General features: G+C 44.6%; 1 protein-coding gene across 4 annotated transcripts in view; it reads right to left on the minus strand.

Annotated features, from left to right (window-relative positions):
- The window catches only part of PKNOX2 (PBX/knotted 1 homeobox 2), a 763,496-nt gene that overhangs the window by 31,278 nt on the left and 713,280 nt on the right, over positions 1-18,938 (minus strand). For 3 of the 4 annotated variants that reach the window (XM_073603571.1, XM_073603570.1, XM_073603572.1), the window contains one exon: positions 3,252-3,371. The exons of the other annotated variant lie outside the window; for it this stretch is intronic. In XM_073603571.1, coding sequence (XP_073459672.1) covers positions 3,252-3,371 — 120 coding nt within the window. The remainder of the gene's footprint in view (positions 1-3,251; positions 3,372-18,938) is intronic. 4 annotated transcript variants of the gene reach the window in all.

Below are 18,938 nucleotides of genomic sequence, written 5' to 3' on the forward strand. Positions count from 1 at the left end.
CAGTGAGAAGAATGTTCCTTACATTGGTGGTCAGTGGGAAGACTGCTCATTACATTGGTGATCAGTGGGAAGAATGCTCCTTACATTGGTGATCAGTGGGAAGAATGCTCCTTACAATGGTTATCAGTGGGACAAAAATCTTCTTTAATTGGTGGTCAAAGGGAAGAATGTTCCTTACATTGGTGGTCAGTGGGAAGAATCCTCTTTACATTGGTGGTCACTGGGAAGAATGCCCCTTATATTGGTAGCCAGTTGAAAGAATGCTCCTTACATGGGCGGTCAGTGGAAAGAATGTCCCTTACATTAATGGTCAGTGGAAAGAATGCTCCTTACATTGGTGGTCACTGGGAAGAATTCTCATTACACCGGTGGCCAGTGGGAAGAATGCTTCTTGCATTGGTGGCAAGTATGCTCCTTACATTGGTGGTCACTGGGAAGAATTTTCATTACATCGGTGGCCAGTGGGAAGAATGCTTCTTGCATTGGTGGCCATCGAGAAGAATGCTCCTTACATTGGTGGCAAGTATGCTCCTTACATTGGTGGTCACTGGGAAGAATGCCCATTTCATTGGTGGTCAGTGGGATGAATGCTCATTACATTGGTGGCCAGTGGTGGGAAGTATGTTCCTTACATTGGCGGTCATTGAGAAAAATGCTCATTGCATTGGTGGTCAATGGGAAAAATGTTCAATACATTGGTGGCCAGTGGGGTGGGAAGAATGTTTCTTACATTGATGGTCACTGGAAAGAATGCTTATTATATTGGTGGTCAGTGGGAAGAATGCTCCTTGCATTGGTTGCCAATCGAAAGAATGCACATTACAGCACAAAAGAGAGTCATTGGTGTAATACAGCTGGCACTGCCAACTGGTGTTGGCCGCCAGAGCTATGTGGGCGCCATCAGATGGGAGGTCAAGTAGAGCAAACCAAGGAAACCCAAGCAAACTCTGAGGGAACCCCAGATTGAGAAAGGGCTTAGGGTGCTAAAAGAGCCGAAGGTCTTCTGTCAAATAGTAACAGGAGAAAATAAGTATATTTTCTATTTTGTTATCCTGCAGTATGGAATTCCAATGTATACCAAGCTACATAGCCAATAGTTCTCATTTGCATACGCTAGAACTCATTCCCTGCATCCTGCGCTGGAAACCAATATAAATTACTGAATAGTGGAACAAATTACATCAAACTGAGACTTGGAATTCCCTGAATTCTAATTTTTTAGTATATGCCACTTTATAACATTTTACCTAAATAAAGCTGTAATGAGATATAATATAAATTGCACACTAGGAGCCTCTTTATTTTATTCTGCAGCCTTGGAACCTGATATCGTCAGCTCCACCCGGTGTGACCTGAACACTTCCACCCTGACAGCAGAAGCAGTGAAAGCCGAAAAATTCATTGTAGGGCTGACAATATAGTATACAATTTTCTTGCTTATTTTCCTTTAGATTTACCTTCTATGTAGCCCGATTGCATACAAATTGAAAATGTTTGGTTTGACCTCTTATTATATGGTTTGGGTAAATCTAAAGGAAAATTGTACAAGACAATTTTATAATATATAGCCAAACTTAGTAATATACTTATGGTCTGTGACACATAAGAGATAAATGTTAAAAGCAAGTCAGGATACAGTGCCTTAAAAAAGTATTCATACCCCTTGAAATTTTCTACATTTTGTCTTGTTACAACCAAAAATGTAAATGTATTTTATTGGGATTTCATGTGGTAGACCAACACAAAGTGGCACATAATTGTGAAGTGGAAGGAAAATGATAAATTGTTTTCCAAATTTTTTCCAAATAAATATCTGAGAAGTGTGGAGTGCATTTGTATTCAGCCCCCTTTATTCTGATACCCCTAACTAAAATCTAATGGAACCAATTGCCTTCAGAAGTCACCTAATTAGTAAATAGAGTCCACCTGTGTGCAATTTAATCTCAGTATAAATACAGCTGTTCTGTAAAGCCCTCAGAGGTTTAATAGAAAACCTTAGTGAACAAACAGCATCATGAAGGCCAAGGAACACACCAGACAGGTCAGGGATAAAGTTGTGGAGGCGTTTAAAGCAGGGTTAGCTTATAAAAAAATGTCCCAAGCTTTGAACATCTCACGGAGCTCTGTTCAATCCATCATCCGAAAAAGGAAAGAGTATGGCACAGCTGAAAACCTACCAAGACATGGCCGTCCACCTAAACTGACAGGCTGGGCAAGGAGAACATTCATCAGAGAAGAGCCAAGAGGTCCATGGTAACTCTGGAGGAGCTGCAGAGATCCACAGCTCAGGTGGGAGAATCTGTCCACAGGACAACTATTAGTCGTGTTCTCCACAAATCTGCCACAAATCTGCCCTTTATGGAAGAGCGGCAAGAAGAAAGACATTCTTGAAAGAAAGCCATAAGAAGTCCCGTTTGCAGTTTGCGAGAAGCCATGTGGGGGACACAGCAAACATGTGGAAGAAGGTGATCTGGTCAGATGAGATAAAAATTGAACTTTTTGTCCTAAAAGTAAAACGCTATGTGTGGCGGAAAACGAACACTGCACATCACCCTGAACACACCGTCCATGGCAGCATCATGTTGTGGGGATGCTTTTATCAGCAGGGACAGGGAAGCTGTCACATAAAATCTCAATAAAATACATTTAAGTTTTTGGTTGTAACATGACAAAATGTGGAAAATTTCAAGGTGTATGAATACTTCTTCAAGTCACTGTATCTCCTCATTCTCAGGGGGTAGGATTATCCTTGATGTTCTGGGCCCATAATTCTCCACTAGTGAGAGGTGGGTTTACAATGATTGTCAACATGAACACCTGAACCTTGCAGGTAGGTTTGAAGGTGGACTATTTAAATCAATCTTGTTAACACTGTGGAACCCTTGAAATAACTTTCTAGTCTCATTCATTATACATTAGTGTGATGATCAGTGAGAAGAATGCTCCTTACACTTCTGGTCATTGGGAAGAACTACCCCCTTACACAAAGCTAAAAAATTCAATGATGTCAGTGGGAACTTATCTGAGAGGCAGAAAGTGCTCATTGCTCAAGGAACCCCTGGCAACCTCCTGAAGAACTCTAGGGTTCCAAGGAACCCTGTTTGAGAAACACTGATAACTGTTTGTCTGGTTAATAACTTTGAGCTAAACATTCAGTCCCAGTGACCACCCTGACATGATAGGAAAAAATATACAGTTTCGTGCCAAGTAGGTTGTTACAGTCAAGATAAGACATGTCCTCTCTTTCTTACCATCAGGTGTTGGAAGAGCCATGAACGCATGATGTTGGTTGCATGTTTCGGGAGAACTCCACGCTTGTTTTTAGATTTTTTATCTTCCCCATCAAGCAGAGAGGTCAGTTCCAGATTGACCTACAGAGACAGGCGCAAACAATGATTTCTTAAGTATAGTGTTTAGCTTTATAATAAACTAATTATTTTAAAAGCTATTATTTATAGGCACCTAATGTTTTCACATTGCCCTTTAATTTATTCAGCAGCACTGTACAGAATGCATTTTAAAAAATTCAAATAATTTTCTGCCTCTCAGAAGCTTACAATCTAATGCCCCAGTCATAGGGACACAGGCATACACACGATTGAGTCAGCAATTAGAGTCTTTTTGGAGGAACATTCACTAATAGCTGTATACAAATTGAATAGATATATATTTATGTTTTTAGGCTGCATCTGTGTTATTATTATTATTAATCAGGATTGAAAAAGTGCCAACAGTTTGCGCAGTGGTTTACAATATAAGGAGAGACAGTTACAACACAATCCAATACACGAGAGTTAGGAGGACTATGCTTGTGGGAGCTTACAACCTAAATGGAAGGTCAAATGGTGCAAAAGGTAGTAACTGTGTGGGGATGAGTTGATAGAGAAGATAAAAGTTCTGTTTTTTTGGTGGTGCCAAGATTGGCTTCCCCGTAGAGATGAGTTTTTAGGGATCTACTAAAGGTTGTAAGAGTAGGAGATAGCTGGACAGATTATTCCAGACGATGGGAAAGGCTCTACAGAAGTCCTGAACATAAGAGGAGGTGGTGAGGGGGCTGGAGAGCAGGAGGTCTTGGCAGCAGTTGGTATGGCGGTAGCATTCACGATGCACTGCAGAGTGGGATAGTCTGTGTAGAGGTAGGCCAATGAAGAGGGCTTTGCTATTGTTGAGGTGAGAACTAATAAGGGAATGAATGAGTAGCTTGATGGTGTCTTTGGTTAAGAAGGGGCACATTTTGGAAATGTCATGGATGAGAAGGTTTTGATTTGATCAGTGATTGGATTTGAATATATTGCATGTCTATATCCATTATATGACATCCAGAAATAAAAGCTGGGACTTCAGTAAATATCCTCTATTTTAAAAAAGCAGTTCTGTACTTTAGTGGACTTTTTCTTTTTTTCTCCCTCCTCGCCAATCCTGAAATATCTCAATCATAACATGTATATCAGGAAGGCAGTGCATCAATCCTAATCTAATAGTGGAAGAACCAGAACCTAATATGTCGGGGGGGTTAAATCCCTCCAAAGTGAGGAACTTCCTGGTTGTCACTAGAACTAGTGTCTCCATTGGAAGACTTCCCCTTTGTTCTGGTAAAAACCCAAAATATGGTATTCTTTTTCACTTTTACTTTCCGAGATAATGGTCAGCAGGACACTGCCTAACGAGAGCACATACAGCAATAAAAACCTGACAAGAGTTCTAATCCAGGGTTTCTCAACCTAATAGAGGTCAGGGCATGTTAAATTCTTCCATAACCTTCCATACACCAACAGTTGAAAATAAATTGTAAACTCACACAATAAAATTATGGGAATGCAAAACATGTACTAAAACGCTGAAAGCTCTGAATTGGGTTGGGTGTCACTGTGGGGGGGATGGGGTTCTGGAGGGGTTAGGGGGACCCTGCAGCAGCCATGGTGACCCTGTAGGGAATGAGGATTTGGAGGGGGTTGGGGGGCACTGTGGGAGAATGGGGGCACTGTGGGACACTATGGGAGGTTGGGAGACAATGTGGAGGCTGAGGGCTCTCGTGCGACTTGGGGCACTGTGGATCACTATTGGCGGTTCAGGGACACTATGGGAGCTAGGTGACACTGTGGGAAGTTGGGGGGCACAGTGAAAGCTGAGGGCTCTCATGTGGCTTGGGGCACTGGGAAGAGACAATTTGCCAAGTGAGCCATTGCTGGTATGCATGTGAATGTGTCTGGGCCCTGTTGTGTGTTTTATAAATGTAGCAAGGTCCCAGGCCTCCTTTGGTCTAATGAGAGCCTCCAGGGTCAGAGATAACTGACATCCTTCTGTATATGGTCGGTTGCATGGCATAGTGGGTGTAACGCAAGGTAGATCGATTGGGCGCCAGACACTTCTTGGATGCAAAAGAGATTTTATTTCTCTTAACAGAACTTTGGGAAAGAGGGTTGGGGCCAGGACACCTTTAGGTAGTTGCAAGATTAATTGGCAGACTCTGAGACTTCAACAGAAGGACAGCCATGCAGAGAAAGGCATCCAGCAAGACACCACATCTGCATGTGTAGGAATGCTGTCTCCTATGGCAACAGTCTTTAACAGTTCCTAACACAAAGTGTAACAGTTCCTTCGCTTCTACTACAATCACTTCTTGTAGTTCTTCAGCCCACTGAGCTCCCAGTCTCTCACTAGACTAGATTATTCACTGACACCGAATCCCTTGAGCTCCTTCAATCTTCACAGTGGGATCTTCCTCAAACGTCACCACCGCCTCTCTGCTGGGTCCCTAGCTTGGCACTCAAGATACTTCTCAAGCTTTACCCCACTGACCTGCTCGGTCCCTGGCATGACACATAAGGCTACTCTGCAAGCATCTCCTCCGCTGGCTGGGTCCCTGGCTTGATAACCAAGCCAGGGACCCAATTCTTCACCGTCCCCGGTTGGTGAGAATTCTGCTTCAGTACTTGCTTCAGCTACTCACTATTGTCCCTGGTAATAAGGTGGATGGCCCCTTAGTGGCGACAGCTTCCCCTCTGCCTCCGACCACAACAAGTTCTCCGGCCAGCAGAACCGTCACTTCTGGTTGGACTGCAAGCTGCAATCCCAACCCTACGCTGCTCTCTTGCTTCTGGATAGGCCCTCAGACAGCCTAGCAGCCAGATGTGCCCGGGATAGGCCCAATCTCCGGCCTAGCAGCCCAGGCAAAATACAACACACGCCCACCCAGACAGCCGTCCAGGTGGCACAGAACCCTGATCACCTGACCTCACCCAAATATAGGTTATCCCAGCAGGCCAAGGGATTTAAGAAAACCCCTGCCCATTGGCTAGGATGCCCCATACACCCATATTCTGACCTTGCATTGCCCTTCTCATATCTAATGCCACCAGGTACCCGGCCACCTAGCGGCAGAAGAGAAAAGTGCAGTAAGTACAGACTTAGTGAAAGAGTGAAATCAATTGATCCCTAACAATAGACCAAGGTAGCTATACCTGGCAGGTAAATTTAAGAGCAACCCTGCTTAAACACCAGGGTGCGACATGTAGATTGACAACGTTGTCCACTTTGATTTTAATATTGGTGTTTGGAGGGTGTTTGGCCAACTTGGACACTTTTTTACTACAATACATTATTGTATTTCAATAAAGTTTTTTCTAACCAATGATACCGCAGTTGGATCTTCTTTACAACTACTTGTTGGGTGTTCGCTTCACGACTCTCCATTGTTTTCAGGATTTACATGTCCAGTTGTTGAGGTACCCCAACATACTGGTGAGTTGGTGATTTGACCTCTAAAGGCGGCATTATTTAAAGTGTATTTTTCCCCTACGGAGGGACTTTTTGCCTCATCACTGTTTTTTACCTTTATTTCTACAGTCCACAGCATTGCCTTGGTGCATAGAACCGTATTGAAATATCACTCATGACATTTTCAATAAAGTTCTGTGGAAAAATGCGCTGGTGTGAACGGGGCCCTTATGATCTCCCCTGATTCCTGAACTGAACCTGATTAGCTCTTTGTAACAGAGCACCTTTTCTGTCAGGTTAGTCCATAGAGCCCTGTGTTTGGTGGTACAAGCACGGGGTGATGCGTTGCAGTTGCTCCGGGCTTTCAATCGGGGAGCTGGGAGAACGCCTCATGGAACAAACGGTCCTGTATCCTGCCGGGTTTAATCGGTGTCCCTGGTCACAGACAGACTTATCTTATAAGCTGCCCTTTCTTCTCAGGAAGTCAGGCTTAAAAAGGCTGCAAGCGTCGCCATGGCGACCACCCTTCCCGATTTCCCCCCGGCTTACAATAGCATTGTGGTTTCCTTAGCAATGGCAGGAGTGATGAGAGGGAGAGCGGTCTATGTGATCACACAGGAATGGTCTGTGTTCGCCCTGTGATGAAATGTGAGCGCATTGTGTCAAATCGTCGGCGGATAATCCGGCGAGTGCAGGAAGCGTCTCCGGGATAAAAGGCGCTCAGGGTACCCAGCTGATCCGCCGGATTCCCAGGTTATGTCATAAGTGGCAGAGGTGACAAATTGGGATTATTTTTTTTTTCGTTTGCCGAGTATTTATACTGAAATTTTTTGCTTTTGTATCTGAAGGGTTAGTTCACCTTTACATAAAAAACTGTCAATGCAGGTAAGCGGTAAAAACAAACTGTGCAGCTCTGACTAAAGTTGAATAATGCCCTTGCTATGGTTTTAAGGCCATTTACGTGACTCATGAGGCCTGACTGGAATACTCCCAGGAGGTTGCTAAGTGAGGCCTAGTCGTCGCTGCTCACCTTCACCATCACAAGAGTGAGCTCTCAAACGCTGACCTCAGAGCTGCTGCATCTGGGGAGAGAAAGAGCATGTGAGGGGGGTTGAATCAGAGAAAAACCTCACTCTTGTGATGGTGGAGGTGAGCAATAACGACTAGGCCTCACTTAGCAAAGTTCTAGCAATATCCTGGGAGTATTATTTATTATTATTATTTTTATACACGGGGCTTTTTTTTTCTCTCTCAGAGAATAGATGCAGGAACTCCCCTCTTCTGAGTCATGCCTTGCAGACATCCTAAGTCTCCCGCGAGGTGTGGGAGTCTCCTGCATTTGGTATTGGGCTCCCGGTCACCCGCGAATGCCCTACGATCTCCTGGCTGCAGGGCTGATCCTGGGCAGCAGTGGTCGTCATCCATGTGTCCCCCTCCATTCTCCTCCAGCCCGCTGTCCTCCTCCTCCGCCCCCCATCCCCGTTCCCCGAAGCAGGCTTCTCTCCCGGGGGGGGGGGGGGGGGTTATGTATCAGGGTGGATAGCGGAGGAAGGGGCTGGTAAATATGTGATTTACCGGCCCCTTCCTTTTCTGAATTGGACACAGTGAGCTATCGCTCCTGTGTCCTGTAATAACTGAGCAGAGTAACCTGTGATGACTCTGCTTCAGTTTATGAATGGACAGGAGACTATTCCTGTCCATTCATTCCATGCAGCCGAGGCTGCAGAGAAGAAGAATGAGGGGTGTGTCCTCAATCTCCTTTCTCCGTCCTAAAGATGGAACATCAGAGGTCTGCTTAGAACCCTGATATTTCACCAAAGCCCCCTATGTACTTCTAAAAAAAAATGGAAAAATGAATAAAAAAATAATATTGTAAAAATAAAATGGTAAAAAAATTATAAAAAATTAAATAACAAAAATAAAAACCAGGGTCGCAAAGGTCACACTTGCGTCCGGGCCCTGGCGTTCTGCCACCAGGCTCAAAGGGAAAGGCCCTGGCCTGGGGTCGGGGGGGGGGCTTCATGGTTTCTTGCACCAGGGCCCATAAGGTTCTAGTTACGCCTCTGCTCTGAGGCCCTGATTACATCACCAGTGCCTCACTCAGTCAGGAATTAAAAAAAGAGTAACTGAAAGTAAAAGCAAAAAAATGAATGTTAGGTTTTTCAGGTATTTATATAGTGCAGACAATGTATGCAGCACTTTACATATAGTGTACATTCGTGTCTATCCCTGCCCTCTAGGAGCTGCTTACAATCTAAGGCCTCTATCTGACATAATAGGGCCAATTTAGATAGGAGTCAGTTAACCTACCAACATGTCTTTAGGGCATTGGAGGAAGCCCTCACAAGCACATGCAAACTCCATGCAAGCGGTGTCACGGTTGGGATTCAAACCGTTGACCCCAGTGATGTAAGGCAGAAATGCTAATCACTAAGCCACTATTCTGTTTAGCTAACCAATGTAAAGTGATTCGGCACACAGAGCTGCATGGTGATTTTATTAAAAGGGGTGAAAGGCCAAATCAAACCTCTGCATGCATTTTCATACTTATGTTGAGGCAGCTCTTTCACTTTGAATGGGCCCTTAATTGACCTGATGCATGAAATATTGCAGCAGAACTACTTTTGGGCAACACAGTGCACCACAACGCTCATTTATCTGAGCATTATGATGTGTCGCACCCTTAACTTTGGTTCCGGAGTGACAAAACGCATTGGGGCAGAGCTTGGTTATGAAAGTGATAGGCGGAGTTTAAAGGGTAATTCCACTTTCCTGAGCATAAAATAGTGAAAAAAATTATATAGCGTATACAATTGCAACACAAGTCATATTGTAATTGGATGTTATTAATAATGACCTTTCCTGTTACAATCTGCAGTGCTGTAATTTTGTCTAAAATGCAATATGGCTACCTGGAGGTGTTCTATACACAAAGCTCCCTCCTCCACCTCCAGCAAACAGCGCCCTTCCCATGCTCCCAGTGCTGGATTTAGATCGTGGGGTGGCCGGGGCACTTCAAGTTGGGGGAGGCCCTCCACATGGAAATTAAATTCTGTGACAAATAAAAAAGTAAACTGAAATGAATGATAAACCCCACGCCTGTCCTGAATTGGACCAATCTCCTAATATGGGGTAAAACATGCTAACAAAGTTTTATACTATTCAATCAGGGAATGCCCGATTCTCTCTCATGTGCTAAATCGATGCTGGTCATTAATTTCACTCCCACATGATGGGGTCGGGGCTGTTGCTTGCCACTTTCCAACATTTTCAAATTTTTTCCCTTGTCCCACCCATCTTGTCTCTCGTAAAACAAGATATAAAACATATGCCAGAAGCTCCCATCCCTTTCTTTGCCTCTGAAGTCAAGCTTAACTGTTCTGTATCCTGACATCCACATACACTTTGTTAATTTTTGTAACAATAAAACAAATTTTATAATTATTACATTTTTTTTAAAAGGAAGTCTGGGGCCCCCCTCTGGCAGGGGGGGCTGGGACAATTTCCCCTTTTTGCCCCCTTATAAACCTTAGCACTGCATGCTCTGGTGGTTGACTGTTCCTTGGCGTCATCACGTAAAAACCAATGCATGATCCTGACGTGGTCAAGGCCAAGGTATGGTCCACGCTGGACTGACTGGATTGGTCACTGGTCCTGAGTGGGTATTCGTGTGGGCAAAAAGGAAGGAATGTCTTCCGGTGGATAGTGCCCAGAGATGGATGGTGGCGATGGGCCCTCTCAGGGATTGGGCTGCCGCTTTTTCTGTGCGACCTTAAGGTTGTTTCAGCATGTACACTTAGATAAAAAGGAAGGAGTGCCCGGTGTCCAGAGAAATGTGACTTCTAAAATGTGGTTCATGGATCTTTATTAAAAATTAGCAACATGTAGATCCAGCCAACGTGTTTCGGAGGAATAGACTCCCCCTTCTTCAGGGCTGTTGCTGCATACTATTAGATGGGAACGATTCCCATGAGTGGTTATGTTGGATTAAGGTTTATGAATGTCAGGGTGCCGGCACTGCCGGCTTTTGTTGTATAGGCATCCTGCCATTCAGAAGCCATGATCCAACATAACCACTGATGGGAATTGTTCCCTCCTAATAGTATGCAACAACAGCCCTGAAGAAGGGGGAGTCTATTCCCCCGAAACACGTTGGCTTGATGTACATATTGCTAATTTTTAATAAAGATCCATGAACCATATTTTAGAAGCCACATATCTCTGGACATCGGGCGCACCTTCCTTTTTTTCTAAGGTATGGTTCATAGCTCTGCAATGGTCTTGATGACATTAGGACCTTAGACCACTGGAGCACACGGGGGACTGGTCCAGCATCACAGAGGAACGCGGAAATTACATTTACTTTTCCATGTCCCCCAGACCTAAACAGGCAGTTAACCCTTGCAGTGCAGATCCAGCCCCACCACAAGGAGGAATTTTCAAGTTTTCCCCGAGTTGGGCTTTAAATACGAGTTAAGATTTGTTGTAATTCTAACTGTATGTAGACCAGAAGGTTTCCACATGTCCATGTACAGGAGCAACTCATATAATAATAGAGCAGTCAGCCAGTTTATAGTTGTCTAGAAGATACAGGCTGCAATTTCATGGCCTGGTACTTAGACTCAGGTCATAACACCTTCCACGTGTAACTAATGGTCACCAAGCAAGACCTTGAGTCCAATGGAGGTGGCAGACCACAATACAGCCTCTTGTCCTATATTTCTGCACAGAGCACATTAAACTATAATAGTACATAAACCGAGTGATAAAACCACCTTCATTTCTTTCTCGATTTTCAACCTGGAAGATTCCGCAGCTGAATAAGGCGACGCGTCTGCTTTGGGGCATCTTACTAGCGACTTAAGTCTTCTTGCAAACCGGATATCATTAATTAAATTCTCCTATTTAATTTCCAGCAGCTTAACAAACAGAAACCGTGGCAAGGTGAAAATTAAAATATACGTTACAAGTATTAATGACAAAGTGTGATAACTGTGCATACGGAGGTGCTTCTCGGCATCGCCGTCTATAATCTTTGAAACGAGAGCCGCTTACAATCCACGCTTGTGCTGCCGCTTTATAGAAAGGTTGGCAGTTGTTACAGAAGGCTGAACATATAAAAAGACAGCAAGGTGCGGGGTCTACAGCAGCCCATCACATTCCAGCTTTTTATTTTCTAGTGCAGTTAAAATAGAAATTGCACAACACATATAATGCTTGTGTTCAATTTTTATCAGTGCGACTTATTTTTTGGGGTTTGTTTATAAAAAAAAAAAACTCGCTGTGTGATTGTTTCAGCATTTACACATCTGTCACAAATAGTCCCCATAATGTGTCTAATAGATTTATTTGCTATGATCGTCAGCTCCATCTAGAGGCCATAATGCAGTATTTTGCTGAAAGCTCCTCAGCGGCCAATGGAATCGCTTCACTTCTCAGCCAATCGGGTCTCAGGACCCGCTTCCTGAGCCAGGATTGGCCAGGAGGAGAATCAGAAAGACAATAGCGAATATTCATTCGCTAGTGTCACACAACTGGGTGGGCTTGGGGCGCAGTGCTCTGCGCCCTGAGCCCACCCTTTTTTAAGCCAATTAGAGCCTCAGGGTCTAATCATGTGCTTCTAAAAAAAAAAAACCCCATTGGAATCCATGTGTCCAGCGCCCTGCATGTAGATTAGGGGCCAGGCGCATGGATTAGGGGGGCGGCGCCCCTGCGCCCCGTATGGACAGGCCGCTGCTGTTAATGACATAAAGAGGATGCCTCTACACAGATGTATTCACCAACCGGAGAAAGAAGATCCTGATCCCACTAAGACACACACAGATGTGAGATATGAGAAGGGCCAATTCACTAAAACATATTGTAAGAGGCGTTTTAATTACCGTTCGTTATTCTCTAATCTTTATGCCAAAAAATAATGTTTTCAGCTCACAAGGTTATTTTTTGTGCAGATCAGCTGAATTCACCACATGCACATTACTATTACTATTTTGTATGCAAAATCAATTTGCAAAGATTATCGCTCTGGTTATCACCCCTTAAATCAGTGCAACCTTTGAGCTGGCGTGAAATGGGAATTACTCTAAGCTGCCTATTGAAGAGAGGAAAAAAAAAAAAGAGGAGCCAAAAAAGATCCATAAACAAAAAATAAAGATTAAAACGTATCTAAACCTGAGAACAAAATTTGGTAATATTGCAGCTCACTGGTCCTCAGATGTGGTGGCTGCATTCGTTTTCTTTTTCACATTTTGTTTTCCTTTGATTTGACCTGGTAATCATACCAGTAACACAATTCCTGCCCAAGGTGACAACTGTACTAAGCCGTGTTGTCATCTTAGGTCAGGCAGTGTGTTAGGACTACATAACAGCTCCCTCTCCATAAAATGTTCCCAGAGTTAATCTTTAAGGCCGGGTTCACATCGGTGTTGTGCGAATTTCAGGTCCGTTTTCACTGCGAATTTCCAAAGTTCAACTGCGATTTAGATACGGTTTTGATGAAAATTTCAGCAGCAGGCAGCCGCTAGCATCCTTAACAATAGCTGGTTGTTAAGGAGTGGGCCGGCAAGCCAGCTGCCGCGTCCTTAACAACCGAAGACTCATCAGCTGTCAGCAGGTTCCCCACTGACAGCTGAATGTGAACAAAGGAATTGTGGGCAATAACATTTTAGGAAAAAAAAACAGCGTGGGGGTCCTTCGGGTCTGGTATGGATTTTAGAGGTAACTCCATGCCAAAATAATAATAATAAAAAAAAAAACAAGTGGGGTCCCCTGCAAAGTCACACCTAAGGGTCTGGTATGGATTTTGAGGGAAACCCCACACCAAACTTTTTTAAAAAAATGGCGTGGGGTACCCCCCAAAATTCATACCAGACCCTTATCTGAGCATGCAGACTGGCAGGCCAGGAAAAGGGGGGACGAGCGATCGCCCCCCCCCCCTCCTGAGCCATACCAGGCCCCATATGCTCAACATAGGGGGGCTCCCCTCCCCAAAGCACCTTGTTCTCATGTTGATGATGAAAATGGGTCTCTTCCCCACAACCCTGGTCAGTGGTTATGGGGGTCTGCGGGTAGGGGGCTTGTCAAAATCTGGAAGCCCCCTTTAACAAGGGGGCCCCCAGATCCTGTCCCCCCATGTGAATGAGTATGGGGTAAAAAACAAAAACAATGTCCCCCCAAAGTAAATCCAGCCTCACCATGTGGTCCTGTCCCCTTGTGATGTCATCGACTGTGGCATGCTCTCACAATAAAAGTAGGGGGATACAAAATATGCCTTGAATTTCTGGGAGGCCCCAGATGAAGCTGGGTGACACTATTGGGGTGATGGGGGTTCGGACTCTGCAGCAGACTTGGTGGTCCTGTAGGGGATGAAGTTTCAAGAAGGGGCTGGGGAGCACTGTGGAAAGCTAGGGGGCACTGTAGGACAATGTTAGAGGTTGAGGGCACTATGGAGGGCTGGAGTCTCTGCAATAGGCTGGGGGGCACTGTGGGGTGTTCAGGGACACTGTGGAGGCCAATCTAGTCCAGTAGGTCCATGTATCCCAACAGTAAAAAAAAGATTAGACTCACAGAATAAAAGTATAGAATACAAAATATGTATTGAAATTCTTGAAGGTTCTGGATTTGGGCATGTCACTGTGGGGGGATTAAGTCTCTGGAGGGGGTTAGGGGACGCTGCAGCAGACTAGGTGGCTCTGTAGAGGATGAGGTTTTTGGATGGAGCTGGGGGCAATTGTGGGAATGGGTTCTCTGGAGTGGATTGGGGGTCTCTCCAGGCAGCTTGGAGCTTTGCAGGGGCAATGTAGAAAACTGGAGGGCAATTCTGGAGCTGGGGGTCACTATGGGACACTGTAGGGGTCACTATAAGGGGGTTAGAGGTTCTGAAGAAAGATAAATGGCACTGTAGGGTCAGGGAGGCAGTGCGGAAGGTTGTAGCATACTGAGGGCTTTTGGGGGCCTGAGGGCACTGTGAGAGGGTGAGGGTCACTATGGGGGAATGAATGTTCTGGTGGGGGCTAAAGGACCCTGTAGCAGACTTGGTGGCCCTATAGAGCATGAGGTTTCTGGAGGGATCTGGTGACAACTGTGGGGGCTGGTGGTAGTGACCACTTATTTGTACTGTGAATTATATTGACCAGGCAACGCACTGACACCTTTGCTGCCATAGTGCTATGTGCTGGGTGTTCAGGGCACCCCTGTGCCTTTAAGGAGGAATGGGTTCCCTCCAGGTTTACCTGCCCTCTGTCTGTCCATTAAAATGCATGTGCTTCCATTGTTGGAGACTCACAGAACTTAGAGTTAGGTCCACAGAAAACGGGGTGTCTTGCTGGGGCTCTGTGGCTTACGCATGTTGGACAGGTCCGGTTGGTCGCAGGCTGGTCGGTAAGTTGATCTTGGAAATTTCCTTGGTTTTTGTTTTATACGTGGGGGCTGGGGGGGCTGCCCAGGAGGCGGGGAGTTTTTCTGGGGCAATGTGGGAGACTGGAGGGGGTTGGTAGCATTATGCATCACTTTTGGGGGTACTATGGTGGGCTGGTGTCTCTGCAGCAAGCTAGGGGAAACTTCAGGGGGCTAGGGAGCACTATGGGAAGTTGAAAGGCACTGTGGGGATCAAGGGCTCTTAGGGGGCCTGGGGACACTCTGGGCCACTATGGGAAGTAGGGTGGCGCTATGGGAGCTGGGAGGCACTGTGGCAGGTTAGGGGTCTGCACCTAACTGAAGGCCTGGGAGGAAGGAGGCTACAGCCTGGCAGTGGGCCACAGCCCAGTGGTTGAGAACCACTGCTGTATACTAAATACAAGTCAAAAGAACCTCTTAATGCGATTGTAGATATTGTCTTTTTTTTTTTTTTTTGCCAGTAGCAGCACAAATCAGTCATATTAGTAGATGACATTGCTGGTGGAAAGCTGCCATTAAAACCCGTCTATAACAACGGTCAGGCGTGCGAGGAGGGGAAAAACATGATTTTTCCATCTTACACCTTGCACTCCGCAAAGGGGCTCTTCCACCTCCTCCCAGGCCTCCCTGGAGATCAATGGAAAGTTTCTGATAAAAATGTGATTTATTTGTATGAAAAGTTTGGTCTCCGGAGTGCCACTTTGCAGCCCTGCAGTTCCATTTATGAATGGATTTCAGCAGCCCATCAAGCACAGTTATGGACATAAACAAAGCCGACACCGCAGACGTTTTTATGGCTCCTCATATATCATTCAATTTCTTGCAGAGGTGAAACACAGGCCGCCAATTCTGAAAGCGTGTTCCTCCTCAAAGTGCAGCTCCAAATGTGATCTGTACAGCTGCAAATAAGTTGCAGGGCCCGGGCATGGCCCCTGAGACGACGGGAGAGGGTCACACTTCACCCGGACGGGCTCAGAGGATTGCAGATTCTCTCACCATTATTGCACGCTGTCAGACAGCCTATGTCAGGTGTGCTTACTGCACGAGAAGAATAAAACTACAATAAATGATTTAATGTTTCTATTACTGTACAGATAAAATATGTATCTAGGACAGCAGAGAACAGCTGACGTATCTGTTACGGTCCGAATGGACCTCTCTTATCAAGTTTTTAAAATAAAAACTGTCTGTAAGTGCCAAGAACATTAAAATAATAGAACAAAACCTTGGCACCGTAACTCTAAGAGATTATGGACAGACCAAACGGACATTAGTAGATGATGACCATCAGCTCTCTACCAAGACAGGAATGTTCCACCAATGCTGCCACCTTGAGATCAGGAAATCTTGAAACAGCACAAACAAAACAGAAGGGCGCGCAGACCTCAACACTTTATTACAAATTAAAAACGGGTGGATGCTGTCAGGAAGGCACTAGCCACAGCACAGATGAAGCCTGAAGATGTACACGGCTGCGCGCACCTGCTGCTAATGTTGGCACCAATGAGACTATTTAAACTGCATTAGTTCTATTAGCCAGTGCTGTCTGATCTACAGCTGTTCCCTGTGTTCCCATATCTGTTCCTGAGTTTACTTCTGTGATTGACCCAGCTTGTCCTGACCCTGCTTGAATGCTACCTGTCCTGAGCTTTGCTTGCTCCTTGACTCTGCCCTGCATCCTGTTCATCTACCTGATTCTACGTTGCTGACCTCTGCTTGTATCCTGACCATTCTCTGCCTGCCGTCCATGCCTATATCTGACCGTCTGTTGCTGACCCGGCTTGTCTGACCATGCATCCAGTTATGCGCCTAACCAGCCCTGCTCACTACCTGGTTCCTGCTGGTTCTACACCTGCTGAAGCGCTTCCAGTTCCTCTGCACCTGCAACTTGCCAGCTGCCTGTGAAGCAACTGTCGCCCGCTGTCTGCCCAGCCTAGAGTCTGCTGCTTCTGCTGCCATCTGCTGTTCCAGCTACCTGGCCTGTCTCTGGTGACACACATTCACTGCTGCAGCTGACTGAACATCTTGCAGGCATTCATACCTCGCCGCTCTCTCATGGCCACTGTCGCAACATCAGTGGTCCTTGAGCCGGGGCTGTAAGAGAGGCCTCCCACTACATGTCAAGCTCTGCTACAAGGTACATAATAGATGCATACTTGCAAGAGCTAAAGGTAAAACCAGCATCGTAAAAAAGGCCCAGGAAACAGAACATGGTCCTAACATGAGTCAAATTATCCACTGACCTGTTTCGAGGGACATGCCCCCTTCTTCAGAGCAAACTGAAGAAGGGGCAAGTCTCTTGAAACATGTCCCCGGATAGTTTCACTCATGTTAGGACTATGTGAGTTCCATCTTCAGGAATCCCATTCACTGGCCTCCCACACTTAATGGGTACCCAAAAGCAACCTAAAGTATACAAATGCCAAACCACAAACTGAAAAAGTCCAAGGTGCCTTTAATTGCAAAACAGCCAACATGTGCAACTAAACTCTCCCTTCATCAGGGCTAGAAAACGGCCACAAATCAATTTTTATAAAAACAACAATTAGAAGTGTATCTAAAAGAACATGCTGCACAATATCTCCCCTCACTTTATGGAAAAAGTGTTGGTAAGGTGTTCTTGGTCCCCAAAGTGACTTTTCCTCTGACAACGGAGAACAAATTCTACTTATTATAGGCAATGGAAACACTTTTCATTCACCCCGAATCTGAAGTACTATCCCAATATAAACAAATGGGCTCCAAACCACGAAATGAAAGAGTCCAAAGTGATTTGTTCGTATTACCGTTACATAAAAAATGGCCAATGCGTGCAACAAAACTCCCCCTTCATCAGGGATATAAAAGAGATACAATTTAAAATAAGCAATAGTACTATTATATATTTAAATCAATAAATAACTCCAAATTGACATATTTAATTATGTATGGACACAAGTTTTTTTTAATATCAGAATTTTTGTTTTCAGTTCTATAAATAATTTTTGATTTGTTTTTTAGACCTGATGAAGGGAGATTTTGGTTGCACTCATCAGCTGTCTTTTTACGTGACGGTATTATAAACAATTAAAGGCACTTTGGACTTTTCCACTTTTTGGTTTGGTGCTTTTGATACTTTTTGGTTTGTATTTGTATACTTTGAGATGGTTTTTCAGATCCAGTGTGGATGAAAAGTGTTTTCCTTGCCTATAATAACCAGATTCTTTTCTCCACTGTCAGAGGAAGAGTCACTTTGGGGACCAAGAAAATGTTAACAATACTTTTTTTCCATAAAATGAAAAGAGAAATTGTGGAGAATGTTCTTTTACATACACTTTTAGTTGTATTTTTTAGATAATTTGATTTGTGTCCATTTTGTAGCCCTGATGAGGGAAGAGCTTAGTTGCACACGTTGGCTGTTTTTTATCATCTTTATCAGAAAACATCACTTTGGAGACCAGGAACATTATAACAACACTTTTTCCATAATGTGAAGGAGAATGTCCTTTACAAACACTTCCACAAATACATACAATCTTCCATCTGTCTTTATCACAAGACACACCTTTGCAATAGACACCAAGCAGTAACTAAATGCTGCTAGTCCTCCTCACTGCTAGGAAAGACTCATATTCAGGGCAGATTGTTCAAGTATACCAGTTTATCTCTCTGCTATATCTTTACTCTGAGACAAGGGTCTCCAAACTGTGACCTACCAGCTAGATATTAGGCTTGTGCAATCCGTTTCGTAACAAATCGAAATTCGGCCGAATTTTGCATCTTTCGGACATTCGGATGCATCTGAATGTCCGAATAAAAAAATAACGAATTTATAACGAATAACGGAT

Source organism: Aquarana catesbeiana, linkage group LG10, assembly GCF_042186555.1.
Source record: "Aquarana catesbeiana isolate 2022-GZ linkage group LG10, ASM4218655v1, whole genome shotgun sequence".
NCBI lineage: Eukaryota > Metazoa > Chordata > Amphibia > Anura > Ranidae > Aquarana > Aquarana catesbeiana.